The sequence below is a fragment of the Cyphellophora europaea genome (assembly GCF_000365145.1).
Source record: "Cyphellophora europaea CBS 101466 unplaced genomic scaffold supercont1.5, whole genome shotgun sequence".
Taxonomy (NCBI): domain Eukaryota; kingdom Fungi; phylum Ascomycota; class Eurotiomycetes; order Chaetothyriales; family Cyphellophoraceae; genus Cyphellophora; species Cyphellophora europaea.
Window position 1 is genome coordinate 1,517,660 of NW_008481811.1, and position 27,273 is coordinate 1,544,932.

General features: G+C 54.2%; 11 protein-coding genes across 11 annotated transcripts; 6 read left to right on the forward strand and 5 right to left on the reverse strand.

The window, feature by feature from the left end:
* Positions 1-796: 796 nt before the first annotated feature.
* HMPREF1541_05854 (uncharacterized protein) lies at positions 797-4,714 on the forward strand (the record flags this gene model as incomplete). The annotated part of the gene is made up of 1 exon (XM_008720191.1): positions 797-4,714. The coding sequence occupies one exon, from the start codon at positions 797-799 to the stop codon at positions 4,712-4,714; it is 3,918 nt and encodes a 1,305-aa protein (XP_008718413.1).
* Positions 4,715-4,952: 238 nt separating this feature from the next.
* On the reverse strand, positions 4,953-7,136 carry HMPREF1541_05855 (uncharacterized protein; the record flags this gene model as incomplete). Its single annotated transcript, XM_008720192.1, has 1 exon — positions 4,953-7,136. The coding sequence occupies one exon, from the start codon at positions 7,134-7,136 to the stop codon at positions 4,953-4,955; it is 2,184 nt and encodes a 727-aa protein (XP_008718414.1).
* Positions 7,137-7,683: 547 nt separating this feature from the next.
* HMPREF1541_05856 (uncharacterized protein) lies at positions 7,684-8,581 on the forward strand (the record flags this gene model as incomplete). The annotated part of the gene is made up of 3 exons (XM_008720193.1): positions 7,684-7,763; positions 7,849-7,927; positions 8,462-8,581. 3 exons carry the CDS (start codon positions 7,684-7,686, stop codon positions 8,579-8,581), a joined length of 279 nt encoding a protein of 92 aa, XP_008718415.1.
* Positions 8,582-9,132: 551 nt separating this feature from the next.
* HMPREF1541_05857 (uncharacterized protein) lies at positions 9,133-10,057 on the forward strand (the record flags this gene model as incomplete). Its single annotated transcript, XM_008720194.1, has 2 exons — positions 9,133-9,258; positions 9,308-10,057. 2 exons carry the CDS (start codon positions 9,133-9,135, stop codon positions 10,055-10,057), a joined length of 876 nt encoding a protein of 291 aa, XP_008718416.1.
* Positions 10,058-10,293: 236 nt separating this feature from the next.
* On the reverse strand, positions 10,294-11,224 carry HMPREF1541_05858 (uncharacterized protein; the record flags this gene model as incomplete). Its single annotated transcript, XM_008720195.1, has 2 exons — positions 10,294-10,953; positions 11,030-11,224. 2 exons carry the CDS (start codon positions 11,222-11,224, stop codon positions 10,294-10,296), a joined length of 855 nt encoding a protein of 284 aa, XP_008718417.1.
* A 391-nt stretch (positions 11,225-11,615) lies between these two features.
* HMPREF1541_05859 (uncharacterized protein) lies at positions 11,616-15,331 on the reverse strand (the record flags this gene model as incomplete). Its single annotated transcript, XM_008720196.1, has 5 exons — positions 11,616-14,609; positions 14,657-14,814; positions 14,861-14,893; positions 14,945-14,982; positions 15,039-15,331. The coding sequence occupies 5 exons, from the start codon at positions 15,329-15,331 to the stop codon at positions 11,616-11,618; spliced, it is 3,516 nt and encodes a 1,171-aa protein (XP_008718418.1).
* Positions 15,332-16,738: 1,407 nt separating this feature from the next.
* On the reverse strand, positions 16,739-17,575 carry HMPREF1541_05860 (uncharacterized protein; the record flags this gene model as incomplete). Its single annotated transcript, XM_008720197.1, has 3 exons — positions 16,739-17,136; positions 17,184-17,318; positions 17,374-17,575. 3 exons carry the CDS (start codon positions 17,573-17,575, stop codon positions 16,739-16,741), a joined length of 735 nt encoding a protein of 244 aa, XP_008718419.1.
* A 399-nt stretch (positions 17,576-17,974) lies between these two features.
* On the reverse strand, positions 17,975-20,041 carry HMPREF1541_05861 (FACT complex subunit pob3; the record flags this gene model as incomplete). The annotated part of the gene is made up of 4 exons (XM_008720198.1): positions 17,975-18,307; positions 18,358-19,738; positions 19,786-19,827; positions 19,896-20,041. The coding sequence occupies 4 exons, from the start codon at positions 20,039-20,041 to the stop codon at positions 17,975-17,977; spliced, it is 1,902 nt and encodes a 633-aa protein (XP_008718420.1).
* Positions 20,042-20,307: 266 nt separating this feature from the next.
* Positions 20,308-22,791, forward strand: HMPREF1541_05862 (uncharacterized protein; the record flags this gene model as incomplete). The annotated part of the gene is made up of 2 exons (XM_008720199.1): positions 20,308-22,328; positions 22,383-22,791. The coding sequence occupies 2 exons, from the start codon at positions 20,308-20,310 to the stop codon at positions 22,789-22,791; spliced, it is 2,430 nt and encodes an 809-aa protein (XP_008718421.1).
* Positions 22,792-23,149: 358 nt separating this feature from the next.
* Positions 23,150-24,929, forward strand: HMPREF1541_05863 (imidazoleglycerol phosphate synthase, cyclase subunit; the record flags this gene model as incomplete). The annotated part of the gene is made up of 2 exons (XM_008720200.1): positions 23,150-24,784; positions 24,837-24,929. The coding sequence occupies 2 exons, from the start codon at positions 23,150-23,152 to the stop codon at positions 24,927-24,929; spliced, it is 1,728 nt and encodes a 575-aa protein (XP_008718422.1).
* Positions 24,930-25,709: 780 nt separating this feature from the next.
* HMPREF1541_05864 (uncharacterized protein) lies at positions 25,710-27,241 on the forward strand (the record flags this gene model as incomplete). The annotated part of the gene is made up of 2 exons (XM_008720201.1): positions 25,710-26,022; positions 26,070-27,241. 2 exons carry the CDS (start codon positions 25,710-25,712, stop codon positions 27,239-27,241), a joined length of 1,485 nt encoding a protein of 494 aa, XP_008718423.1.
* Positions 27,242-27,273: the final 32 nt, after the last annotated feature.

The following is a 27,273-nucleotide window of genomic DNA, read 5'->3' on the forward strand; positions in this document are numbered from 1 at the left end:
TGACTATTGAACTTCGCTTCGTCTCGCCCTGTTCTAACCTTGTAGGCACACGTGACAGAACCCAAGCGCAGCCTGTAGCGGGGCCAGACCTATGTATACTCAAGCCAGAGCCTCGACACGTAATTCCTCAAGCGCACGCAACGCATCAAAGATCACATGCAGCCTGCCATTTGTGTGCCTATTCTGCGCAGGCGACAGTGATTGGACTACCGACAAGCGACTGTCGCTTCTACACTTATTTGCCTTTGTCCCACTCCGCAGACCCGAGAACGGAACTGCCTGGAGGGTGGCAATAAGCTGCACGGAGATTGGTTGGCGCGGATCTCGCTTTCGCAACTTCAGGTACTCTGTATGGTGAAGACCGTCGTGCAGCGGACGACGGATCTGGGCGCGAGTTCAGGCTGCAGCGTTTCTGGACTGCGCCCCCACTTTTCCTGTTAGCCTCGAATGCCTGGCCGACCTGAAGGCAACCGTCAATCGATGCGCCCCCTTTGATAATGTGTTGAGCTTCTGCTTTCGACTACCTTATCATTTGATCCTGACATAACTACTTTGCGGAATTCATCTGTGACGGATATTCGATGGTTTGAGTCTCGGGGACCGCTGGAGAGTCTCGCGCGCCACAATCGTCGCATCTAACCCGATAAGCGGTACACCGGGGCGCCAAGACTACATCCTCAAGTAGAAGTACAGTCTGAAGGCGAGGAGGAAGATAGATTCGGACGACTTCAAGACTCGACACATCTCTCCAGTCAGAGAACTCCATTAGCGCATGGCGCCACCCTCACAATCACCCATGGCTTTCTTCCAGCGTGCAGCATCTGGTCACGCCCCTGGTGCTGGCTACCTTGCTCGGCTGACGAAACTGTACTCCGACACCAAGCAATCATACGAATCGCTGACCTTGGCCACCAATGCGAAAGCTGCGCTCGAGCAACAACGGCCCAGTGAAGCTGATAGTCACGACGATGCCGAGGTACGTGAGCTAAGACGGGATTTCCAGATCCAGCAGGACCGATTGCTTGCGTGGGGCATCAGCTGGAGCGAGAGCGGCGAAGATACCGAAAGCTTCAGAGAAGGCGGCGAGAAGAGTCACGCTGGCGAGAAGGATATCGATCGACAGATCGAGAAGGCAGGGTTAGGCGAGGTGGTAGCGAGTGTGATGAGCCAAATCAAGGAGCTGCTGGACCAGAGTGGGCGATTGCAGCATCCGGAGCGATATGAGGCCATGGGAGTTGGAAAAGGAACAAGACCAAAGAAGGAATGGAGCCAGCACGAGGTCAAGACTGGAAGAGTACTTCTGGAGCAGCTGACCACTTGCATTGATGTCCTGTACAGTCTGAGCGAAGGAAAGGAGGGCCAGAGTGGGAGCAAAGAGAAGGAGAAAGAAGCGAGGCGAGAAAAAGGTCGGGGTCTGGAGGATGACGTGGAAGAGGCTTACGGGTTCAGAAGAACACAGAGTCCGAAGCCGATTGCACAGGCTGGAGAGGGCGAGAAGTGGCATCCGCTATATGTCGAGTTCAACCATATCGATTTCGAGTCTGGGACAGGCTTTGGAATGGCGGACCCTCCACCCTACGATGCCGATTATGTCGATGAGCTGCCTCGAGAGCGAAAGGTTGGCATCTTGAGAGGACAGAACAAGCCAATCTTGGTCGAGTTTCTGACACCCGACATCCCGCCCTATGTGATCGGGACGTCAGATGATGTCTTTGAATTGCATGAGTTGGGCGAGAAGCTGTGCCGGCAGAGGAAGAGTCTGTCGTGGTGCGGCCATCTGAGGTTGGTCGGCTTCACTGTGGCGCAAAAAGGCCCGAGATGTGGCATCGTTTATGAGTTGCCGACCGGGGTCGGACACCAGCAGCTTCTGTCCCATCGGACTCTCGAATCGGCCATCACAGCCACGCACAACCAGGATTCAACCCAGCCAAATTTGGAGGACAGGTTTCGTCTCGCATACAATCTCATGGTATCGGTACTCGGTTACTTCGCCAACGGCGATAGCCATCGCCATGTCAATAGTAGCAATATTTTGTTGATCGGCAAGGAAGCAACGCCTCATCACCCTGCGAAGGCCGACACTCGTTGCCCCTTTCTGGTCCAGTCCTGCCAGGATCTCGTTGCCCAGGGCAAGGCCACCGAGCCACTGGCTTCAGCCATCTACCGCCACCCAGCGCATGATCCCCTACAGGCTGAGCAGGCGGTTCCTGCCTTCGACATCTACAGCCTTGGTCTGCTTCTACTCGAAGTCGGCCTCTGGATCCCGCTCACAAAGCTGTGGAAGGCAAAATACGATCGCCGTATCTTCATGGCTCGAGTACAGCAAATCTACACTCAGAAGTTGGCTGCCAAATGTGGCACTAAATATATGCGACTGGTCCAGCGATGTCTGCATGCACCTGCCGAATTGTTGGGTCGGGATCAGCCCGAGGATGCAGGTGCGCTCCTACTCGAGGTATCGAAAGAGCTGCGACTGTGCCTTGCTCTCGACGAAGAAGGCATGCCACCCACTACCGATCTTGAAACTTTCGAGTTACTTATTATCGAGCAAATGTGTAAGACTGAAGAGAGGAGGAACAGCAACCCCGAGCCTAGTACATCTCTGCCACCTCTGCAAATCCCAGGCTCACAGAAACCCGAGCGTCAATACTCTGGTACGACCAAGGCCGGTGCTGATGCTGTTCGACGCAAGCCGCTACGAGTTCCTTCCTCGGACGCCATCCCCATGCCTGTTGAAGCAAAAGCTCAAGAGAAAAAGAAGAAACGATCAGCATCCTCGCAGCTGAAGAAATGGCCCGAACTACAAATCGATCAGCAGGACCTCGACCAGTGGAACACGTTGCTGATGCCTCGACTCCGCAAAATCCTCGAAGATGCCCTTGGTGAGTCTCCAGAGTCTTGCAGCGTTAGCCTGATGAAGATCGGCGCCACTCCAGAAGCTGCTAAAACCACAATATGTGTCCAGTGCCAGAACACTGCCAAGGTACACGAAACTCTACGCAAGCGCTTCAAGCCAAAAAAGGGCTGGGGTGTTGTTATACTCAAAGGAGATGTGCATCGCAGCGGTCAGCACAAAGCTCGGCGTTCCGGTGGGCGTAGGAAAGCTCCCCGTAAGCCCAAAGAGCAGAAGTATCAAGAGAAGCCAACCTGTGGTGCGAGCATCGGGGCTTTCCGCGATAACGAACACCTCCCTCCCTGCAGTTTTGGTGGTACGGTCCTCGTCGACGGCGAACCTTTTGGTATGACTGTTCACCATATGCTCGACGCCCCTTCCGACTCCGAAGACGAGGACGAGTACTCGAGTGAAGAGGAGGAGAACAAACCCAAACGGTCTGCTGCTAGAGGCCCGTCGCAAGCTCAGTTGTCCGCTAGGATAAGCTCCGAGGCTGATTTCGGTCACATGGAGGGCAGCCTTGCTGTCAGCGATGAAGAAGTTGATCTGAACTCGGACCTCGAGCTATCACCCGATGAGGGTGATGACATGCTGGAACTATCAGACACCGAATCAGAAGCCTCCACCATCCGTCCCGACTATGCTATTACCGACGACTCCGGGACCGACCACTGGTTTCTCGACGATTCCTCCGACACCACGACCCCGTCGCTCATAGCAGACGACTTCTCGGACGAGGAAGACGAGGATTTCGATGACAGCGCTAGCATTGGCGATAAGCCTGCCGTCGTGCCATATAGCCTTGAGAGTGAGGAACTGGCAGTCACTCAGCCGGCACTTGACGATGTTGACGAGGACTTCTTCCCGTCTGAAGAAGATCGTGATGAAGATCATCTCGCCAGCCACGCCTTCGGCCGTATTCATGCCAGCAGCGGCATTCGTCGCGTTACACGCGGCATGCTCAAGCATGAGATCGACTGGGCGCTCATTCGCATTGAGGATGAGCGGCTGGACGTTGCCAACCTAATCGCCTCTTCTTTCTCCGCATCCAACTCGCCCAAGAAGCCCAGCCAGCCATGTAAGGTACCTGGTTCGGTTGAGGCTTCTGCGGCTGCGAAACAAATACGGGATAGCATCCCCACGCTTACCAGCATCACACCAGCAAACAAGTTGAGCGGCCTCCCTGTCTCCTGCCACGCACGTTCGAGTGGATTCACTAGCGGCCGCATTTCTCAAGCTATGTGCCTGGTGAAACTTCATGGCCGCCGCAGCTTCAGCTATAGTTGGTGTGTTGACAGCACTCCTTCACAGCTATCGCGTGGTCCTTCTGTTCCTATGACGGCTCCTCAGCGAAGTATCGCCGCCCTCAACCAGATGGCTGCCAAGCAGCACGTTGCGTCTGGCGGTATCCTTGGTGTTCCTGGCGACTCTGGTGCGTGGGTCTATAACCCCAATACGGGGGAGCTGGCCGGCCACGTTCTCGCTTACGGCGAGAAGCTGAAGCAGGCGTACATTGCACCGATGGAAGTGCTTTTTGAAGACATCAAGGCGCGACTTGGTGCGGCAAGAGTGGAATTGCCAGGTGGTGCAGGTGTTGTGTGCGAGGATGAGAAAGAGAACATTGATCGGCAGATTAAGGAAGTATCGGCAGGCTTGAAGCAGCTGGGCATTGAGTCGAGCAGTAAGCGGAGCTCAGGAACTGAAACTGGAAACACAATGGCAGGTGCAAAGAATAAAGACGTCAACGTCAACGTAGGCGTTGGAGATGTGGATGTGCCACCGGCTGTGGGCAGAGTTGCTGTCGCGGGGAGTTCGTGTTGACTGACCGCCGGAAAACGGTTCGATGAGATGATTGATCGGTGGAGGAAGATGATTCCCACCGTCTGCTGAGGCGACGGTGACGAGGACAGGTTTTGCTGGAATGCGAAGACTGCACCAAGGAGTTTAGGGAAAGGCAACGTGGTCACCACTGCCTGCACGAGATTTGCATTGCTAGCGCTACGATTACAATTCATCATTCATTTGTCCACACGGAAAGACTTGTTGAACCTCCCCTGCCTCATCCGCTCCTCAGCGGCGGGCCAGTCAAGTATCTGCTGTTTTTCTTCTTCCGCAGCCTCTCGTTCCCAACACGCCGATCTTCAGTCGGCCCCCGCAATCTGTCAAAACCCCTCGCCAGCCTCGCTACCAGCGTTTCTCTTCGTTTGCGCACCTTTCTCGTAAGCTCGTTCGCGTCCGGCATGTCTCCGCCGCTATCGCCGCCGTCCAGCAAGTCCCACACGGCCGCCCACCCTTCCACCATCTCCCTCACGCCATAGCCTCGCATGGCCGCACTCTGCCGATTGCTCACCAACTTCCAGCGGCCCTCGGCACGACTCATCTGCCGCAGTCGAAACAGGTACTCTTCCTGCACGTCGGCCAGGTCGACTTTGACGCCATACTCATCGCGCAACTGGCGTAGGAGCTTCGCGCCGGCGAGCCAGGGTTTCGGTGGAGGGGATGTGGGTGATGATGATGATGATGCCACCGAAGAGGGCGTTTTGGAGAACAGTTCATCGCGCCACTTGCGGCACTTGAAGTCCCAAGAGATGAGGGCGCGTTGGAAAGGGGAGGTAAAGAGCTTGCCTAGGTCAGCGTCCGTGCCTGGCGTGCGGTTGGAGGATTTGAAGTGGTGGGCGAGGAATGTGCAGAGGGAGTGGAGCTCGGAGATGCGGTGGTGGGAGGCGAGTGCGATGAGTGGTCGGAGAAAATGGGAGGGGGAGATGGTGGTGGTCGTGGGGAGGAGGCGGAGGAGGAGGGCGAGGAGGTAGGAGAGGGTGTCGAAGTCAGGCGTGGGGATGGATTGGACTTTGGCGTGACGGCGCGGTAGAAGGGTGACGATGAGCTGGTTTAGGACAGTGAGTGTGATGCGGTGGCCTGTACGATGGAGTGAGTCCACTATGGAGAGGACGAGGCGCCAATCGTGGCGGATGATAGCGCTGCGGAGGAGGAAATTGGTAGATCGCTCTTGAGCAATTGAATCAGTATCTCCGCCGTTAAGGATCGTAAGGGTGCGTGTTATGTCTGGGAGGGAGCCTCGAGCTTGATATGTGGTGAGAAGGCGGCGTTGTAGATCAAGGTCCGAGAACTCATCGTGGTGCATATCAGAGTCGGCCATGAGTCGTATGAGATCGAAGTTGCGCGAGGATCGTAGGCGGCGGATAACGTTCACGAAGACAGAGGAGCCAGTGTCGACTTCGAGCTCGCGAAGGCGTCCAAAACGTGCTTCCAGGGTGGCGAGGTCTGGTGAGGAGAGGACAAGCTGCCTGACAGAAAGGGGACCGAATTCGACGGCGCCCAAGAAGATGATTCCGTTGACAATGAAGTCGAAAGAAAACGAGGAGGTGGCGAGGGCGCGGGCAATTGTTTCGTCCTTTAGCTTGCGCTGCGAATCGACAGAGACTTTGAGGGAATTTAAATCGTTGGCATGGGGGTGGTCTTGTACAGCTCGTTGCCTTTCGCGCCAGTAGACGCGCCGGGCCTGGCTGGTAAATTCTACACCTGCAGCTTGCAGACCATGCAGGAACGGCTCGAGCTCTTGACCTGTATGCGCGAGATAGCCGATAAAGGGTAGGAGTATGTCGAAAGTCTTCGGTTGGTCCCGCTTGGCTAGTAGATATCGGTGCCACTCGAAAGCTTCTTGTGGTTTGTTTTGCTGCCAAAGATGAGGGACCGTGTCGTGGTAGATCTTAGTGTCCGGCAGGAGGTCTCGCACCCCGCGAAAGTATCTGAGGGCCTCGGCAGATTCAGACTCGCAGGCGATGTGAAACGTCCGTAATAGATCGTCCTTCCCTTGGTAGCATTTCTCACGGATTTGAAATGCAAAGCTTGGAGCTTCTTCCGGTCTGTACCGCAACAAGCCTCCTACTACGCCGACGAATAACTCGGTTGGTAGGTAGCGTCGATGAATACAGAGTCTGCACACATCCTTGAGGAATTCAAGGTCCTCTGTAATGCCAGTAAAGATGAAGGCATCGATCAGATCTCGAGCATTTGCATTGTCTGCGTCCAACCGTAGACTCTTGCCACGGTACCTCATACCTCTCCATGTCGCCTTGACGCCTTCAAGACCGCGTCGCTGACGATTAATGTCGAGAATGAACAGCCACAGATCAAGGTCTTGCCTGCGGCTCGGTTGATCCAGAAGGCGTGTTCCAAGCTCACGAGTGTGTCCTAGGTCCGCCTCGAAGAGCAACTGCTCCATGGAGTGGATGCCATGAAGACGGGCTCTGCCAAGAACTCGTCGGTCGTGGATGGAGAGCTCAGGGACGGTCGCGTCAGATACGGGTAATATCTCAACAGCACGTTGCTGTCCGAGTCTCGCCGTGCTATGAAGGCATCGTGGGATCTGTATGTGCTTTGCAAATGGACTTGGGACCCTGGCAGCCCTCCAGAGGTGCAGTTCTTGGCGACCTAGGACTCCGAGCCATCGTGCTCTCATCAATCTAAGCCTCAGTCTGTGGACATCTGCGTTACAATCCCAGCATAGTCCTGGTCCTGGAATGCTGGTTGCGAAGATGATTGTTCTTGAGCCCCCGCAAAGAAAGATGCGATTACTGGCGTCGAGTGAAGCTCCGTTGGAAAGCCTCGCGCCCCAATTGGAAGGAAACGAAACTAGTTTAGTGCCTTGGCATTCAAGCTCCTGCGCTCGACTTCACAGCTCCGTCTCGAACCTCACACCACTTGTACTACCGCCATATTCCTCTCCGCTCCTTCCACACCTTCTACCTGGGAGTACTACCGACGTCAAAATGGTTACTCCTACGGCTGCCCGCTTCATGCAGGCTTCTCGAGCCCGCCTCTTCCGCCCTGGTGGCCAGCAACAGTTCGGGTGAGTCTAGTCGAAGCGCGACCAGCTGGAGCTGGGAGAGCTTGAAAGACAGGGAAAGAGGAGCAGAACTGACCTAAATCTATAGTTTTGTCAACCGTGAGAACCGAGTCCCTTTCTACCAACGCCTCTTCCAGAACGGTGATGGCAGGAGACAATGGAGGAAGGTCAGTTCCCTTTTTTATTTGGAAGATGCACGAAAAAGATGCCCTGGCTATATCCTGTGACGACGTGACGACAACATCACGGACGACTCTCCTCTTGATCGCCTTTCCGCGAGAAATAGCAGACTCGCATGGCGAGATCGGACGCACCTGGTATTTGTGCCTCAAACCGTTCCTCGACTTCATGACAGCCACTACGACTTGCTACAATCGCTTTGTGCGATGACATGGATCTCTCACCGATTGGCCATGTGCCTTGTGGAAGAGTCGAAAACGAGTTATGGCTCCCGAGAGCTTCACGGAGATTGGCCCTAGCATTATCCTACACACATCGACCGCCACTGCTTGAACACTCCCTGCACTTACGCAACATCCCTTACGGACCCTTGACCGAGATAATGAAGGTAGCAATGTTGAGTCTTTGGAGGTTGATAACAGATCACTACCTGGCCGCGGAGCACCTTCATGACTCAGGCCATTCTTCTCCGTGGCCCACGGTTTTCTTCCACGAACATCTGCTAACTTTTGCCCACACAGACCTCTCGTTCCCCGTTCCTCCTCTACCCCTACTACGCCTTGAACTATGGCCTCCTCGCCTGGGTTTTGTGGGGTGCCGGCCGTGCATCTCTCGGCTACAAGTCACCTTGGGGCAAATGAATGTATCGTTTCTACCGGACTAGAGTGGAAGAATAAGCAAAGCTGTACATACCACAAATCCAAAAACCCAAGATCAAATGATTGATTCGGTTGAAATGGCATCTTCTCTATCGAATTACAAGCTTTTATGCCTCCTCCGACTCGCAAACGTACAGCAAGGACGCTTGATATGCGGACTATCTCTGGCTAGCAAATGCACACTTGGGCACTTCCGAGGACTGCCGCAGGAGTGCACTTGAAACTACGACGATTCTGCTCGCTGCTAACACATGTAGAGACTGGTATCGACTCAGCGGGGAGAGATCCGCACTGACATACGTCATTGGCACGACATCCATCACACGGCTTCCATAGTTCAGTACACGCACTACTCTGGTTCACCAACTGAGGTGTCCTTCATGCTGCAAAGTCTTGTCAGTTCATCACGCCTTGCAAGCCATCACCAGAGAGCCCATCGAGTATTCAGCCGCCGCCCCGGGACCTTGCTAGCGCATGATATCCAACTCCCCAGTCTTTGCCTCTCCAAGCACTTGCTAGCCAACACTCGCACGATGTCGTCCTCTACCGGTAACCCTGACCTTGACTTATATCCTTCAGCTACTGGGGCTGCACTCAAGTTCGCCGAAGCTCATTCCAACGTCAAAGATGCCCCTCTAACTCTATACGGTGGCTGGTTTGTATGCTGATCGTACCACCTTCTCGGAGCACTCCCGCTAAGATCAGTAGTGTCCTTTCGTCCAGCGGGTATGGATAACGCTTCACCTAAAATCAATACCACACCAGTACGTCGAAATAAACCCGTACCACAAGTCAGCCGACTTTCTTGCACGCAACCCACGCGGCCTCATCCCCACCCTCGCGGTCAACGACCCTAAGTACGCCGGCGTTTCCACGTCGAATACAAACGGCACCAACACCAAGGAAATGGTCCTCTACGAATCCAACATCGTCGCCGAGTACCTAGACACGCTGTACCCAGAGCCCCAGTTGCTCTCCTCGGACGCCTACCTTCGCGCGCGCGAGAAGATCTGGATCGACTTCGCCTCCACCAAGATCGTCCCCGCCTTCTACCGCTTCCTGCAGCACACGCCCTCGAAACCCTACTCTCTCGACTCGGCGCGCAGCGAGTTCTTGGCCCACCTCAAGACGTTCGTGAGAGAGATGCACTCCCGGGGCCCGTTCTTCGACGGCCCCAATATCAGCATGGTGGACATCGCGGTGATTCCCTGGGCGGAGCGCGTGTTTCTGCTCGACCACTACAAGGGTGGTAGCGGCGTGGGGCAGGAAGAGGAGAAGGGCGATCGCGAGGTGTGGGAGCGGTTTTGGGCTTGGGCCGAGGCCGTGAGCCAGAATGAGAGTGTCAAGGCAACCATGAGCGAGAGGGAGAAGTATATTCAGGCCTATAAGCGGTACGCCGAGGATACGACGGGGAGTGAGGTGGGGAAAGCGACGAGGACGGGCAGAGGGTTGCCGTGAAGCATTGCTGGAGAGGGACTAACTAAGAGCCAGGCGGGGCCAGTGGTCTCCCTGTGTGCTGGATCTAGATATCTTCATACTTTCATGGCCATACTTTCCACGCTTTTGCTCGTTGCAGGGTGGAAGTCAGTCTATGCACACGATCTCAAAGCCTGGCCTGGCATTTGCCAAGCAGTCCTCTCACCTCCTGCGCTCGTGTTCGCGTAAGAAGTCGTCGAGCTCCTCGCAGGCGCAGCCTACCGCTTGCCATCCCCTCGCAAGTCCCCGCCCAAGCCATACCCTCTGATCTTCTCCCACTCGACCCGCTGCCGCGTGACTGGCAACTGCCTCCTCAATCCTTTGAACATGCCCTCATTCATGCCCACCACCGCGCGATTGACCTCCTCCTGGTACTGCTTCTCCAGCGCAGCCACCTTGCGCACGACCGCCTCCCCGGACCCACCACCCTCGACATTCGTCTCCGGCACCGTCTTACGCGTCGTCAACGCCACATTCCCGTCCTCGTAGTAATGCACATTCACCAACAGCGTCCCACTAATCGACGAGCTCGCCGGGTCGTAGAGAAACGTGCTGCGCCAGCGCCCGCTCAGGAAGTTGCCCGGGCTGGCTTTGAGCGTCGAGAGCAGGAGCGCGATCTTACCGTCCTCGGCGGTCGAGGGACACACCGTGAATGCGGACGTGATACCGCCGCCGCTGCCGGAGGGGGGGTAGTGCTCGGCGAAGTGGGCGGAAAGGGCGCGGCTCAGGGAGGACACGATGTCGGCGTGCGGGGAGTCTTGTGTGTAGGACTGCGGCGCCGAGGCCTTTTGCGTCTGGTGGTCGAGCGTGAAAGAGGTAGATGACTGTGTGTCGAAGTAGGAGGTGGGGGAAAGGCGGTTATGGGGGGAGATCAGGACCTGGGTTCGCACAGTAACTCGTCAGCTCCTCGCTCCGTGGTCTGAATTGATTTGTAGGCATGTGAAGGATACTTACATGTTGGCTACCGCTTGGTAGCTTCACGGCGATCAGGTGCTCCTCGTTGTATTTCTGAAATGCGGGCTTGAGTTTATCGATCAACGCTGGATCATCGTCGGAGGTGAGAGCCTTGATGTCATTGACCACTTCGGTGAGCTCTCCCGCAGGAGAGCTCTCTATGAAGGAAGAGCAGATCTCTGCTGTTGAGGACATGGTAGAAATGAGAGAGGCGAAAGACGCAGGCTCACTACACTTGCCGCAACGCAAGCAGCAGCGTCCGAGAGTGGCATGCTCACTCAAGGCGGAGTTAGGAATTAGAGACCCTGGGAACCAGCTCGATGCCAGTCACTCGTCTCAACGTTGGCACTGCACACGATTATCGACAAGATTGGTGACAAGTTTGTTGAATTATTCAAAATGTAGAATGTAATATAAAAATATGGCAACATCGCCCGTTTCTAGCACCCTTCATGTATGGTCCTGGTGTGGTGGCAAGGCTCCCAAACGTCCCGCCAAAATGCATCCTCCCTTCGCTATGATTTACCATTGAAATGCTCCCACGCTCGTCTGTGCAGAATGCCGGTCATGCCAAAAAGCATCGTCATTAGTAGTAGCCTCCATACTTTTGTTGTTGCTGATGCTGTTGAGGGTTCTGCCATTGTTGAGCCGGTGGTCCTGGAGCTTGGCCCTGGCCTTGCCACACCTGGTAATTTGATTGAGGATCGATAGGAGCTCCCCAGCTTGTGAACTGAGGCTGTTGAGGCTGGCCGTACTGCTGTGCGTATCCGGGAAATTGCTGTCCATACATTGACGACCGCTGGGCTTCCTGATGGGCCTGGAATTGCTGAGCCTGAGCATGGTGTTGCCGTTGGGCAATGGCCGCTTGTACCATGTGGCCAGAGACTCCTTCTTTGATATATTTCCGTTCCTGCTCTCGTGCTTCAATCGCTCCAATTAGCCCAACGGAGGGATCGGGCGACCTGGTACGATCGCCCATGTTTAACAGAGGCCCGCCAGTCATCCTTGCCACGTGCTCCTGCTCCCGGGCAGAGAGATTAGAGCTGTAGTCTAGCAGGTGAGTCGAGTTTCGAGAACTTGGCCGCGAGTCCCGCTTCTTCTGAAGTTTTTTGGGTGCTTGGGAGGGCACTGCTACATGCTCAATCCTATTTATCGATGCGGTCCGCTGAGGAATATAACCAGTCGGGTGTTGCGCAGCGGCGGCTCGTTGCTGGACGAACTCCTCTGGAGTCAATGCCGGACCAGGACTTTGACGACCTGCACCGATCCCCGGTTGCCACGCATAGCTCGGAGAGCGTGAGTGGGACTGGTAGCCAAAATAGTTCGACCGCCTGTCCTCAGCCAGGGCTTCAGGTGTTCTCAAAGGAGACTTGCGCTCTGGAGTGCCCGGACTTTGCCCTAAACCCATTGGCGTCATTGGTCGGCTCCCGCTCGGCGAGGCGCCCGTGCCTGAACCGCTCGCGTTACCACCTAGGGCAAATCCCATAGCTGTGCCCGGCCGGCTGGTTCCTGGTGTCAAACTCTGAGTAACGCCAAAGTCAATCTCGGGAATATCTGACTTGGGTCTTGCTGAAGTATCAGTGACGATGCTAGGATCCCCCACGGTCTTCAGGACCCCAGTTCTGGGGCGTGGGATAGACCTTTCGGACTTATTGTCTTCGGATTTGCGGGTGCTGGCATAGTCCGGCGATGAATCTCGATCATAGTTGAAAGCGGATCTCGCAGACGCCCGGTCTGATGACCGAGCTCTAGCTAAGAGCAGGGCATCGTCTGAAGGAAGCTGTGGGACAACTTGCTGGGCCGAAGTTGCCGCAACAGGCTTGCGTCGGATAGAGTGCTGGCTTGTTTGCCGGACTTCGGGTGGGCGGATATCAGCCGGGCTTTCCGTCAGGTTGGCCCCATCTGCTACCATTGCTGGCGAGGACGAATTAGCAGATGATCTCATATCGTCAGGTTTGATTGAATTTACCGCTCGTGGTGCGTTCTCGTTTCGACCAACACGCCAGGCAGCAGCAGCCGCAGCGCCTGCAGTGTTGACCTCTCTCAGCTTGTTGACATCAGCTATCTGCTCGAGAGTGGCGTTTGACATGCGACTCTTCTCGCGGCGGAGTTCAGGTCGCGTGTCAGGGCGTCTTCGAGGCTGCTCTGTAGGTTGATGTTGGAAGGTGGGTGGCGCAGCGACTGGTCCAGGAGGCTTAAGCTGCTGCATGGCTTGGTTGACATCCTCTGCGGCATATGATTGAGATCGCTGGAGATTCAGGCTTGTGTCAGAGCTCTCCCGACTGTCCACTAGATCGCTGTTGCTGCGACTCGGCCGACCAGTCCGATAGACTTGCCGATGACTGGGCGGAACTGGCGTAGGCGAGATGTCATCGCCATCCGGAGAGTCTCTGTCCATGGACAGCCTGGAAGACTGATATCCATTTTGCCGCGGATTTTTCCGGGGGGAAAGAGCCACGGATTCAGAAGCGGCCCTCGTGTGATAGTTATGTGCTGGTAAATGCGCGGGCGCCGCCGGAGCTCGCGGGGGAGGCGAATACCTGATATCGGTAGTTGACATACTATGTGCATGACCCCTGCTGGGCGGCGTTGAGGTCAAGGTTGTAGCTGAGTCATCTGAGTATTGAACGCCTAGACGAGAGTTCATACTGGCCGAGAAGCCAGCTCGCGCGCCAGACGTCGGGCTGGATCCGTTTTGGCCGCTGTTGGCGATCCTTCGCGATGTCAGATCCTTCATTTGTTTGCGCCATTCTCGCTCTTGCCATTTCCCACTACCATCAGTATGGATCAGGGACGCTACATCCATGATGTCCAAGTAACCGTATCGCCTCTGTTTTGGCATTGCGAACATAAGCCCTCGTGCATCAAGGGTATCCGCGATCAGTCGATTTGGTCGGCCATAGAGGTGAAAGGTATCATAGACCGGAAATAGCCAACGAAGTAGCATTTCAAAGCCGGATACGGCAGGATGAAGTTCGGGCATCACGAAGACAAAGCCTTCGGTCTTGGATTCGGGGTTGGAATGAATTGTGATCCTGCCTTCCACTTTAACCAACGTAGATTGGTCAATCAAGGGTTTCGCTTGAGGGTAGATAGCGTAAGCTGCGTAAGCATCCGTAATGGTCGCGATGGGTGTCGCCTTCTTCGTCTTCTTGGTGTCGTAGAACTTGATGTCTCCCTTTGGATACGACGGACGCTCGTATGCGGACCTCTTCTTCATGGATTTGGTCGCTCTCTGCCATTCCTTCTCATCAGGGGGTTCGATAACGCACCAGCACCGTCGCCAGGGTGTGCCGGCACCAAATCGGACACGCGCCCAGTCCTCGTGCCTGAATTTTGCTCGTTCCATGATCGACTTGATGTTATTGAGGTGCTTGCCTTTTCCGGCAATCAAGGAACCGGTATAAAGTTCCTGCAAGGAAGAGTTCTCGAACATGGCCAGACGAATTCCAGCCGTCCATTGCGTCAATGAGTGTATAGAGTTAAAGTGTAGAAGGTATCGGTTCTTTCCGGCGGTCGAGATTGACAAAACGTTTTGCAGGGGCTGAACGTCCTGGTTCCGTGTCGGGAGCGTTTCAATCTAAGTAGAGTAAGTTTTGACCCGAGAGGGTAAGTATCTGGGCTTACCATTTTGATTGAGGCATCGGCCAGGTTGATGAACGTAGGAGCCACTTCGCCATCTTGACCGGCGGCATCCAGCGCAGCAGCATCCCACAGGGATAAGATAGTGCCAACAAGTTGCGCAAAGCATTCAGTCCAGTTCCGATCCGCATTCGGCTTGCCGTCTGTGCAAAGTTAATACCTGGCCAAAGAGTGATTGCAGATACATACTCGAATCGAGGTCGTTTAGCTTGAGGAAATATCCTGTGGGGACGGGTCAGTATCAAAGCCATCTAGCTTGGGATGCATAAGCACCTTCTTGATATAACTTGTTGCTGTGGCTCGACAAGTAACTGCTGCAAGTCAGCACTAGACCAAACGGGAGAATTTGTGGTCGGCTTGCCTAAACACTGGTTGCAACTCTTCAATATGCAACTCCCTGCCCAAATCCATGGCTTGTAGTGGCATGAGCATCGAGTTTGGGCGGGACGCGCCAGGGGAACGGTGCGTAGGAGTGGTCTGCGGTACAGCGCCACTCGAAGGCTCTCTGACAGCTCCAGGGTGTTCTTTTGACGGAAAGTCGTTGACAGGTTGGCGATAAGAGTCGGTCTGTGTCAGAGGTGATGAGCTTGACGGCTCCCTGGAATGGGTGTGGAATGTGGCCTTCTGCAGGCTTTGCGACAATTTGCGGAGCCGTCCCATCTTGTCTGCCTCAGTCGTTCTTTCTCCAACGAAGTTGAATGAGTGCTGGCAAGAGCAGATTCGTATGCAGCGTTGGACGGTGGCAGGTGCAACGAGAGGAAAATCTCAGGAGACGCGCAATACGCAGCCGGGATCTCGATGAGCGAACGCGTGGCGGAGTGGGCGGAAGACGATGTCGACAGCCGAAAGTTCTCTGGAAAGTGAACAACGCCAATATCAAGCGGACTTCCGAAATGAGCGACCGACAGCGTGTGTCCTGGCCTGTAGTAGAGCTGCAACGAGGCAAAAGCTGCGAAATATTTTGCTACTCGCGGCTGGGGTGTGTCTCGGAAAGCCGACAAGGCCGCCAACACTGGTGGGCGATGGTAGCAGTTGCCGGTAATAAGTGGGTTCCTGGCGGCTCAACAGCAATGCGCGGCTACAACAGGCAGTTGGACGGCTTTACTACAAGTACCCAAAGACCCAGAATGTACCGCAGACAAGGAGAAGCGAGTGGTGGTGCAGTGACCGATCGGCGCTACACCAACTATCTACATATCATTCTCCCGCTGCAGAGCCACCGGTTCTCATCCATTGCAACGGGCAAGACGTCACCGGCGGCTGTTTACGTATGGTGGTGTGCCGCCGCTGGGCTGGAAAACTCCACACCAGAAAGGAACATGACCCAGCACAGCCTCAGCCCACGCATCTAGCCTGCTGCGGGCGCCCGCTTTCGCCTAACCCAGCTTCCCATGTTGTCACCCACAGCGGAGCCCGATGCCCAAATTTCAGATTGAGCTAGCTTGATCAAAATGATGCTGCTCTGCTTGTAGCATCCATGATCCTCGCATCGTGATCGCGAGAGCTTAAGCAGCTCTTCGCCTATTCTGGTACTGGAGCGTTACAAAAGCCGCGAAACACGAGTAAGAGGCACAATAGTTCCGTTCTGGTCCTTCCCTTGCCCAGGAGATTTCTGCGGCATGCCCGGAACACCACGAAATTGCTGGTCCAGTCAAAGCAGGATGCCACGACTTAATTGTGACCTCGCAATAACAAGCTAGCTGTCTCTGGGTATAGCCTACTGTAAGACAAGCCTCCAGGATGACCGATCCGGACCTGCGCTGAGCGCGGCATACGTACCATCGGAGAGACAAATGCCGATGCCGCAGTGTCGCGTTTCGCCAGACTCGCCCAGCATGAGTAAACAATGATGAGCTGGAAATCGATGATGCTGCAGCTTTAGATGAGAAATCCTTCTATTGGTCGCTCGTTCCACAACCCATTTCATGAAATCGAGCAGATAAGCATAGCATTGTTCGTTGGTGCTTTTTGCGGCCAGCTTGTGTCTATGGGATCAGGTATCCGCTGAGTGCGAGGTCAAACGCATGACTCGCATTTATCAGTACGGTCTACCTGCTAGCCAAAAAGTCACTCCTTATCCTCCACCGACCTCAATGCCTGAGCAAGCGCCGCCATTTCAGCTTCCTGTTCCGTGTGGGCGGCAGCATGTTCAGTGACACCTTCCAACATTGTGTGGCCCGGTGGTTCTCCGCGATCAAGGTTAGGGTCAATCGCATTGTCGGTACTAGAGGACGCTGGCTGAACGACGTTTCCACGACTGGCACTGTCCGCGTATGTGGTAGTAGGCAAAGGTATCTGCGAATTCTGGTAGGTTGCGGCCGAGGCAAGAGCTTGCAGGTTGTGGGGATCTCCTGTGTCCATTTGTTGGTACTGCGACCTTGGGTCGTTCACTGATGATGAGCTGAGAGGCGGATATTGAAACGCAGGTTGCGTAGCGACGGCGCTCGTCATGTTGACAAATTGCCCTGGACGTGGATCAGCTCAACTCCTGTAGCAGTGGTCTTGATCTTACACTCCCGATGCGGAATGCCTCCTGTTGTCAATCGCTGCTCATCTTCCTCTGCCCACGCGGACGCACTTCCCCTGTAGAACTTCGTTGACTTTTTGTCGCCTACCGATGGGTTTTGGTCGTGTTTCCAGACATCGCCTTGCAATAAGTCAGTGCCCCGAGTAATTGATAGGCTTGGTGTAGGACGTCTTACCACCCACCCAATTGCAGTCACGATTTGCCTTCTCGCAGTTAAGACATCCGGGTTTGCGCTCGTCGCATTTGATCTTACGGTACCGGCAGGTCATACATCCTGTCCGTTTGCGCTTGAAACCACCAGGGGGCTTGCTGCCCTGCTTTCGAGGTTGAAGCAAAGAAGAGTTGGTACTTGTTGAGTTAGTGAGCGGAGTAGACATCGTTGTCACAACGCGTCACTGGCGACTTGCTATCCGCCTAGTTCCTGGATGAGAAGGTGTAGCGAAGCTGCACATGCCACGCCGCATTTTCTTATGGTGCACGGACCTCAATTCTCTGCGGCTGAGCATTAGTACTAATCCCGCAATCTGCGGGTCAAGTGTTGTGAGCAGCAGTAAGTGCAGAACAGATAGTGAACCAAGAACAACTGTTGAGAAGCACTGTGAAACAGGGCTTTCTATGCATCAGAGACAATATTTGACGGATTCTGTTGAGTACAATCTGTACTCAACCCAAAGTCTCCTAATTGTCGTTGACGGTATCATAGAAACGGTTCGCAAATGCTACGAGACTTTGTCCTACCACGGGCGGCAGGCTCTCGTCGCTGCAATGAGGTTGAATCATGTCTTCTTCGTCTTCTTCTTGGGGCGGGATTGCTCTTCTTCATCACTCGCGCCCGAGCCACCGGCATCGTCTGCGTCTCCATCTGCGTCAGCCATTTCTGCATCGCTATCGCTACCACTACTATCGTGCGCCGAGTCGTATTCTTCAGCAACATCAGAATCAGAGTCGGCTTGGAAGTCTTCGTCTGGTGACTCGTCGTCTTCATCCGCCGATCCTCTGGGCGCTCCGGCTTCGTCGTCCGAGCTCGCCAGATCCGGATTGTCCAATGCTGCCTTCAGCAGGCTCGAAGTATCGTCAACCATCTCGTTCTTGTACCGGATACCTTTGGCCTAGAGAACTGTTAGTGGACGCCAAAAAGTTTGGGGGTTTGGCAACCTACCTTGAAAAAGTCCTCGAGTGACTGTTGCTCCTCGCGGTTAATGTTACTGAATTGGTGCTCACCCGCTCCACCCTTCAGCAGCAAGCTAATGTCAAACGTGCGACTAGCAGCGAGCGCGCCGCCGATTCTGGACATGACGATCTTCTCGACATTGTCGATGGGAACATAGGTGGCTGGCTTAGGGACAAACATGAAGCTGCGATCCAAGCAGTACAAGGCACCTTCATTGGCCTTGATCGAGCACTTAACTCCCTGTAGGTTATGATGACTGGAGAAGTCTTTCGAAGGAGTAATGACCTTCTTGCCGGACAGGCCCTTGAACACTCTCGTAATGACATGGTGGAGCGGCGCCTCGTAGTGGCCTTCGAGCTTGTCCTTATACTTGGTTTCCAGCTGCTCCTCAGTCAAGTTGAGGTCGATAACAGTCTCATCGTCGAGTTTCAATTGCATTACGATGAAAGGGTACCGTGTCTGACCTTGTCTTAGAGGAGGATCCAGGCCAAGGGTAAGCAAGGTATGGACTTCGTCGATCTTAGGTAGCATGAAGACCTTCTTGATCGCTTGGTATTCGACCTTGTAGTCGTAGGTCTTTCCGCGGAGGCGAAATGACCCTTCGTACATATCGATATCGAATCGACCGCGGGGAGTGAGGAACAGCACATCGGGAAAGGTCGCAATGGTATCCCCAGCAACGTCACCAATCTCTGCTCGCTGCATGAGCGTCTCGTAGAAGAAGTTAGCTGCGCTTTGCTCTTCATCCTCCTCGCCTTCATCGCCACTAGCCGGCTCTTCGCCATTGGCTTCCTTCTTAGACATGGTGCCTGGGATATAGAAGCGCATCTCAACCAGCTCATCACGAGCCGCGGCAGCCTTCCGGCCCCGATTCCTCGTCGTTGCTGGCTTTTGTCCATCGACGCCATTCTGTGCCGTATCTCCAGCTAGGTTGAACTCGACCGCGATCTCGTTCTTACCAGCCAGATTGGTATTTGAGATCTCGGAGTATGGAATTTCGAATGCAGGTCGATTTTGGACATTGAAGGCCATCTCTGCACGTCCGAACTCGGTCTTGCCCCAGTTCCAGCCTCGTAGAGCATGCTCCTTGTTCTCCAGGTTGATGCCATACCAAATCTTGAAAGCTTTGCTTGCCCGGTCGAAATCAGCCTTTTCAAAGCCATCTAGCTGGATTACTGATTGTTCTTTTGTGATAATTTTGATCTCGTAGCCCTTCGCGGCTCGGCTCCACTGTGCGGCAAGGAAATGGTTATAATCGAGTGTGAAAGGTTCTGATGCGCCACTCGACTTCCATCCTAGACCAATCTCAGCAAGTCTGCACTTGCCGGGCTGTTTTGAGAGATCAAGGTGAATATTTTCGAAGGACTCCCTGGTGCTGGTCAGCCTACTATACGAGGGCGCTTCCTAAGAACTCACATCGCGCCTCCGCGCAGACTAAGGCGCTGCGACGGAAAAGATCTCGAAAGTGATCAGATACGATATTGCGTTATCGTATTTTCTTGCGTAGTTTGGCTTGTTCGACGTACTTTATTGCCACAGTCAGGGTCAGTAAGAGAGACCAGAGGTGCGATGATGCGATGGTAAAGGTAAGCAGGAGAATAGCACTTTCGCACCTAGTAAAGATGTTAGATTCACGTCGCGACTTGGAGAACGCGGTCTCGGGGCTTGGCATCTCGGGGCCGGAGCGGTGGAACTTTCAGCCCACAGGCAGTAGAGTACGATGCCCGACTCCGCCTTTGAGCTCATCATAGGTAATCCCCACTGCCTCATCTCCGTTCCGTTTTCGCATTCTACGGATATAGTATTGCACTGCAGAGCCACGCTTCGTGTCGTCGACCACCAACAGGCAGTCCACAGCATTGTTTCAGTCAACATGGAAGCTGAGCAAAGGACGAGACCTTGAACATACCTCCAACAGCTACAGCGGGCATGAGCCCCATGCGGCCTGCGAGCTCCCTGCTGCTCGCCCTGCGACCATGTCAGAACGGCTCGAAGATCAGACATCTTGACCAAGGTGTTGTCTTTTCATTGTACAACTCTGCGCCGAGACACTCCAGGATAGATGCGCGCGCAGTACATTTGTCAACTCTTGCTCAACCACCGCCATCTCGTTCAGCAGTACCTTCTCTCCTCAGACGCAACCGCTACCCGGCGTTGCCTGGATCCAAATGTGAGCATGGCATCCTTCAGCATGCCCGCCCTTTCACAGCTACGTCGTTCTTCTGCCGCGAAACCCCGACACCAGTAACAAAAGAAGAGAAGTCGCCGAAGAAGACATCTGAAGATGAACAAGACGACGAAGAGTTTGGTAGATCTGAGAAAGCCAACGCGGCATCTCAAGTCAATTTAAGCGCAAAGCTGTCAAAAGACGGCGCCGGATCTGGTGCTTCGGGTTTCGGTGAGGTATGGCGACTGCTCAAAATCGCACGACCTGAGGCCAGGGTCCTGCTCGCAGCGTTCGTTCTGCTTCTGATATCATCCGGTATCACCATGTCAATCCCGTTCTCGATCGGTAAGATCATGGACATTGCAACGAAAGGCAAGGCCAATACAGAAGGTGACTCGAGCGAAGCGCCAAACGAAATGCTGTTCGGATTTAGTATGACAACATTCTATACCGCGCTGGTGTGCATATTGGCAACGGGCGCAGCAGCCAATTACGGTCGCATCATCATTCTGCGGATTGTTGGCGAAAGAATCGTTGCGCGACTACGGTCAAGGCTATTCCGACAAACCTATATTCAGAATGCCGAGTTCTTCGATGCCAACCGTGTAGGAGATCTGATATCGAGATTGAGTTCAGACACCATCATCGTTGGCAAGTCAATCACGCAGAACCTATCGGATGGGCTGAGAGCCTTCGTCAGCGGTACCGCTGGGTTTGGCTTGATGGCATGGGTTTCACTAAAGCTCACCGGGGTCCTGGGTCTGCTATTCCCGCCTATCGCGATTGGAGCCTTCTTCTATGGTCGAGCTATTCGAAATCTGAGCAGAACGATCCAGAAGAATGTTGGTACACTGACAAAGATCGCGGAGGAGCGACTGGGCAATGTTCGGACTTCCCAAGCATTTGCGGGTGAAATCCTGGAAGTCCACCGTTACAACACGCAAGTTCGAAAGATCTTTGAACTTGGCAAGCGGGAATCTCTGATCAGCGCAACATTTTTCTCCTCTACCGGCTTCCTCGGTAACATGACGATTGTCTCCCTCCTCTACGTCGGAGGAGGTATGGTCAGTGGCGGGGAGATCACAATCGGTGAACTCACATCCTTCTTGATGTACACCGCATACGCCGGCTCTTCGCTATTCGGCCTATCATCTTTCTACTCAGAGCTGATGAAAGGTGTTGGTGCCGCATCCCGATTATTCGAATTGCAAGATCGGGAACCGACGATTTCGCCAACCGTAGGTACCCCTGTCAGCAGTGCGCGTGGCCCAATTCAATTCAAGCAAGTCACATTCAGTTACCCAACCAGACCAGCAGTCAAGATCTTCAAAGAACTGGACTTCACAATTCCGCAAGGATCCAATGTTGCCGTTGTTGGACCCTCAGGTGGAGGCAAGTCGACAATTGCCTCGCTCCTTTTGAGATTCTACACACCTTCCGAAGGTCAGATTCTGATCAATGGCAAAGACATCTCGACCATGAATGTCAAGTCACTTCGTCGCCGAATCGGTGTTGTTTCTCAAGAACCAGTTCTGTTCTCTGGCACGATCGCTGAGAATATCGCCTATGGTCGACCCAATGCAACTCGGGCAGAAATTATGCGAGCTGCGAGACAAGCCAATTGCCAGTTCATCTCCGACTTTCCTGATGGGCTCGATACTCATGCAGGAGCTCGGGGCACGCAGCTCTCAGGGGGTCAGAAGCAGCGTATTGCGATTGCGCGAGCACTGGTGAAGGATCCAGATATTCTCATCCTCGATGAAGCGACTTCTGCACTCGATGCAGAATCAGAGTAAGTGACACTCCGTCTCACGGACTGCAAGTTTCCATACTAACCTCTTTCCAGAACACTTGTCAATGAAGCCCTCGCGGCCCTCCTCAGAGGTTCTAATACCACGATCTCGATTGCTCACCGTCTATCAACGATCAAGCGATCCGATACTATCATCTGCTTAAGCAATGATGGTCGTGTTGCGGAGATGGGTTCGTACGAGGACCTAAGCAGCAGGCCGGATGGTGCATTCACCAAGTTGATGGAATGGCAAATGAGTGGTGGCGAGCCTACTCCAGGTATCAACAAAGACATACCGATCAGCAGTGGTGGTCGAGGTCTCCCAACTGAGTCAGAAGAGATCGAACTCTTGCTTCAGTCCGATGAGACTGAGACCGAGGATGGGGGTGAGACGGATGAGAGCGTACGAAACTCCAAGGTCGCAGACCCAGTCACTGTGGCTGCAGAGGAAAAGAAGAAATAAAAGAGCGCCCGAGGTCACAACCTTGCCACGATTGCACGATGGCGGTGGTCGAATCAAGCACTTGTTAACACCAGCTACTGTAGCATAAATACAAATGTCAGAGACTCTTCTCTCGTATAGCAATGTAAGCCAAAGACCATATGAGACATGCAGCCTACAGCGTGTACTCCACATATCATTGCCATAATTACTAAGATGCGACGTACTGCCCAGGATGTGAAGGGCAAGGAATAATCTGAGTCACGCCCCGGAAAATTCAGCCTTCCCGCCAAGACTCTATATCAAACTCTCCTACAGTGCAGCGACTTCGCTCTTGCCTGCATACATTCTCACAGCTGATCATGTCCCGCTCGGCACAATGACAGGAAAACCAAAGGGCAAAGTCCATTTGCTGGACTATGTGGCGGGCAACATCCGATCACTCGTCAATGCCATCGAGAAGTGCGGATGGGAAGTTGAGTGGGTCCGAAGTCCGGAAGATGTGAAGAAGGCCGACAGGATTATCTTGCCAGGCGTCGGTCATTTTGGCCACTGCCTCACATCGCTGTCCAACGCTGGATACCTTCCTGTCATTCGCGAACATATTGAAGCCGGCAAGCCTTTCTTCGGTATATGTGTTGGTCAGCAGGCGCTGTTCTCGTCGTCAGTCGAAGCGCCGAATGTAGCTGGGTTGGGACTGATCCCAACTTCACTCAAGCGCTTCGACCCAGCAGCTGCCGAAGATGGAACCAAGAAGTCAGTTCCTTGTATTGGGTGGAACTCAGCCAGCACGCTGCATCACCAGGCTCAGGAGAATGGCACTCGGCAAAGCTTCTACGGTCTAAGCGAATCAAGCAAGTACTATTATGTGCATTCATACTTCGCACCATACACGCCCGGAGAGCTTGAAAGGGACGGCTGGACTGTTGCAACAGCTAGATACGGCAGCGAGACGTATGTGGGAGCTATTGGTCGCGGTAACGTTTTTGCTACGCAATTCCACCCAGAGAAATCAGGCGCAGCCGGCCTAAGAGTCATCAAAGCGTTCCTCGAAGGAAGACAGCTTTCGGAGCCTCTGCAGAGCTCGGTAAACTCAAAATTGGCTGATGTTACGGACGCTAGAGGTGGCATGAACGGTCTCACGCGCCGGATTATCGCTTGCTTGGACGTCCGTACTAACGACGCCGGTGATCTAGTAGTCACTAAAGGCGATCAATATGACGTACGTGAGAAGGACGACACCCGTGGTGTTCGGAACCTAGGGAAGCCAGTGGAGCTAGCGAAGCGATATTATCAACAGGGAGCGGATGAGGTGACGTTTCTCAACATTACGAGCTTCCGAGATGTGCCTATTCGAGATCTACCTATGCTGGAGATTCTACGGCGGACCAGCGAAGAGGTCTTTGTGCCCCTGACCATTGGTGGTGGCATCCGCGATATGGTCGATCCTGGCACCTCCCAGACTGTGAAGGCACTGGATGTTGCAAAGATGTACTTCGAAAGCGGAGCGGATAAGGTCAGTATCGGTAGTGACGCCGTACTCGCTGCAGAAGAGTTCTGGAAGAGAGGTGGCAAGGGCGACGGCACAAGCGGGATTGAAACCATTAGCGCTGCCTACGGAAGGCAGGCAGTGGTTGTGAGCGTCGACCCTAAGAAGGTGTACATCAAGAACGGTGAAGAAGCGCAGACACATCACTTCGTCAAGTCCTCGGAAACAGATGTCGAGGGAAGGTCATTATGCTGGTATGCCTGTACGATCAAAGGTGGCAGAGAAACCCGAGATCTTGACGTGGTACAACTGGTCAAGGCTGTCGAGGCAATGGGCGCCGGCGAGATCCTATTGAACGCTATTGACCGCGATGGCAGCAATCGAGGCTATGATCTTGACCTGATCCGGATGGTAAAGGCTGCCGTGGGGATTCCGGTGATTGCAAGCAGCGGTGCAGGTGTACCACAGCACTTCGAGGAGGTGTTCAGAGAGACCGCGGTTGATGCTGCCCTAGGGGCTGGCATGGTGAGTTTCCCGGCTCTGCGGCCTTTTGCATCAACGCTAACGTCTCATGCAGTTCCACAGAGGAGAGTATCTCGTCTCGCAAGTGAAAGACCATCTCGGCGAACAAGGCTTGCTGGTAAGACCGTACGAGGAGCTGGCGCCGTAAGACCAATCATCAGCAGAACCAGCGTCGTCATAGAACATTGTAGAGGCCAAGTAGAGTAGCATTGCATCTGTATGGTGTGCTCATTAGACCACTGAACCTTTTGATCTCATCCTTCTGCACCGTGTCGTATCGTCCTCAACGATCGCCAGACCAGAAGCTCTGGCTTGAATGAATGCTCGTATTCCCTGGAATTGACCGGCTGCTATCTGCCTCGATCCAGCACTCCATTGGTTCCCCACAATTTGCTAGCAAGACAGGCCCCTTATCCAATCACACAATGCTGTGAGCTGCAGCCTCGCTAGAGCCACAAGGCGTCCTATCACAGATCCTCTTTTCCAACTTCAACCTGTTTCGCCTCCCTCCCACAATTCGGCTGCCCTGCAAACCAGGCACTGGACGTGCAGTCTGCGCCTCAACCACCCTTGATCGATTCGCTGCATCCCGAGCAGCCGGCGATCTTGGCCTTGATCTGCTGACAACTCACAGTGATGGACCTGATGCCTAATTTCCAGCGTCCACGCCCAGGTTGCGGTCGTGCCGCAGGGAATACCACGTTTGCACGGGTACAAGGTCACCGCGCGTTTGGCACTTGGCACAGCCATCCTCATGTACCCTTCACTTGTTAACGAACAGGAGATTTGTGATGCTTCTTCACTACACATGACTGCTGACCCAAGTCTTTCTTTCCGCACCCTCCGCATTCTTTGACATATTTTCAGTAACACGCAGTATTGCCCACCAGTCGCAGTCCGCTTGCGAACTAAACGGGACTACGGAAATATGGTTGTCTTCATGACATTGCCACTACTGACATCGACACTTCTGAGTTCCATCGTCTCAGCACAAGTTGACAACAACCTGAGGGACTGCTTAATCGAGGCCGCCAATGGAGACAAGGGACGAGTAGCGTGGCACTCGAAGTTTGCCTTTGATATCTTGGATGTCCACCGGTACAACCTACGCTACGACACAAACCCTGCTGCCGTTACATATCCTGAGAGTGCCGAGGAAGTTGGCGCAATCGTCAAGTGTGCTGCGGCTGCCAAAGTCCCGGTCCAAGCCAGAAGCGGAGGCCATTCATTCGGAAACTATGGTCTGCCACCTTTGCACATATTCACTGCCAATACTGATGAAGCCCAGGGATTGGAGGAGACGACGGCGCTGTTGTCGTCGATACTAAACATCTCAACCGGCTTGACTATTTGGACTCCGACCAGACCGCACACATTGGCCCTGGCAATGGTCTCAAGGATGTGAACGACTTCCTTCTCGAGCACGGCCGCTTTGCCTCTCACGGGGATGCCCCTCAAGTAGGCGTGGGCGGTCATTACACCATCGGGGGACTGGGTCGCGTCTCGCGCCAATTTGGAGCGGCATGTGACAACATTATCGATGCCGAAGTCGTGCTCGCAGACGGTTCCATCATCAAGGCCTCGAAGGACGAGAATGAGGACATGTTCTTCGCAATCCGCGGCGCGGGCGCGTCCTTTGGCATCGTGACTGACTTCCACATCAAAACACATCCCGCTCCATCTTCCGCAATCGCCTACACCTATAACCTCACCCTCGGTTCAGCCTCCCTGCAAGCCGATGCCTTCAAGGGCTGGCAAAAACTCATCTCCGACCCGGATCTCCCCCTCAAAATCAGCACACAATTCATCGCCTTCCCCGGCTTCTCCGTCATTACCGGCTTCTTCTACGGCACAGAAAAAGAGTTCAGCGCCATCAACCTCGAATCCGCTCTACCGGGCCTTGACTCCAACGCCATCTCCATCGAAGTCGTCGACGCCGCAGTGGCCGTCGCCCACGACGCCTCCGAACTGGGTCTTAAGCTCTTCGGCGACCTTCCCGCGCACTTCTACAGCAAATCTCTCTCCTTCAACACCTCAACCTTGATGAGCGACACCGCCATCGACAACATGTTCAAGTATCTCTCCGATCTCGATCTCTCCACACTGGCGGTCCCCTACTTCGTCATCTTCGATCTCGAGGCCGGCGCCATCAACGACGTGCCCGCAGACTCAGCCGCATACGCCTTCCGCGACAGCCTGTACTTCCTGCAGAGCTACGCGGTCGACCTGCTCGGACTGTTTCCCGACCAAGCCACCAAGTTCCTGGATGGCCTGAACGAAGTGGTGCTGGAGCACGACCCGAATGTCTTTGGCAGCTATCCAGGCTATGTGGACCCGTATCTGAAGGGTGCGAGGCAGTGGTACTGGCGCGGGAACTATGAAAGGCTGCAGGAGATCAAGGCGGAGCGCGACCCGAACGAAGTGTTCAAAAATCCGCAGAGCGTACAGCCAAAGAAGTAGAGGGGGTCCTGTTTTGAATGGACTCGTACACG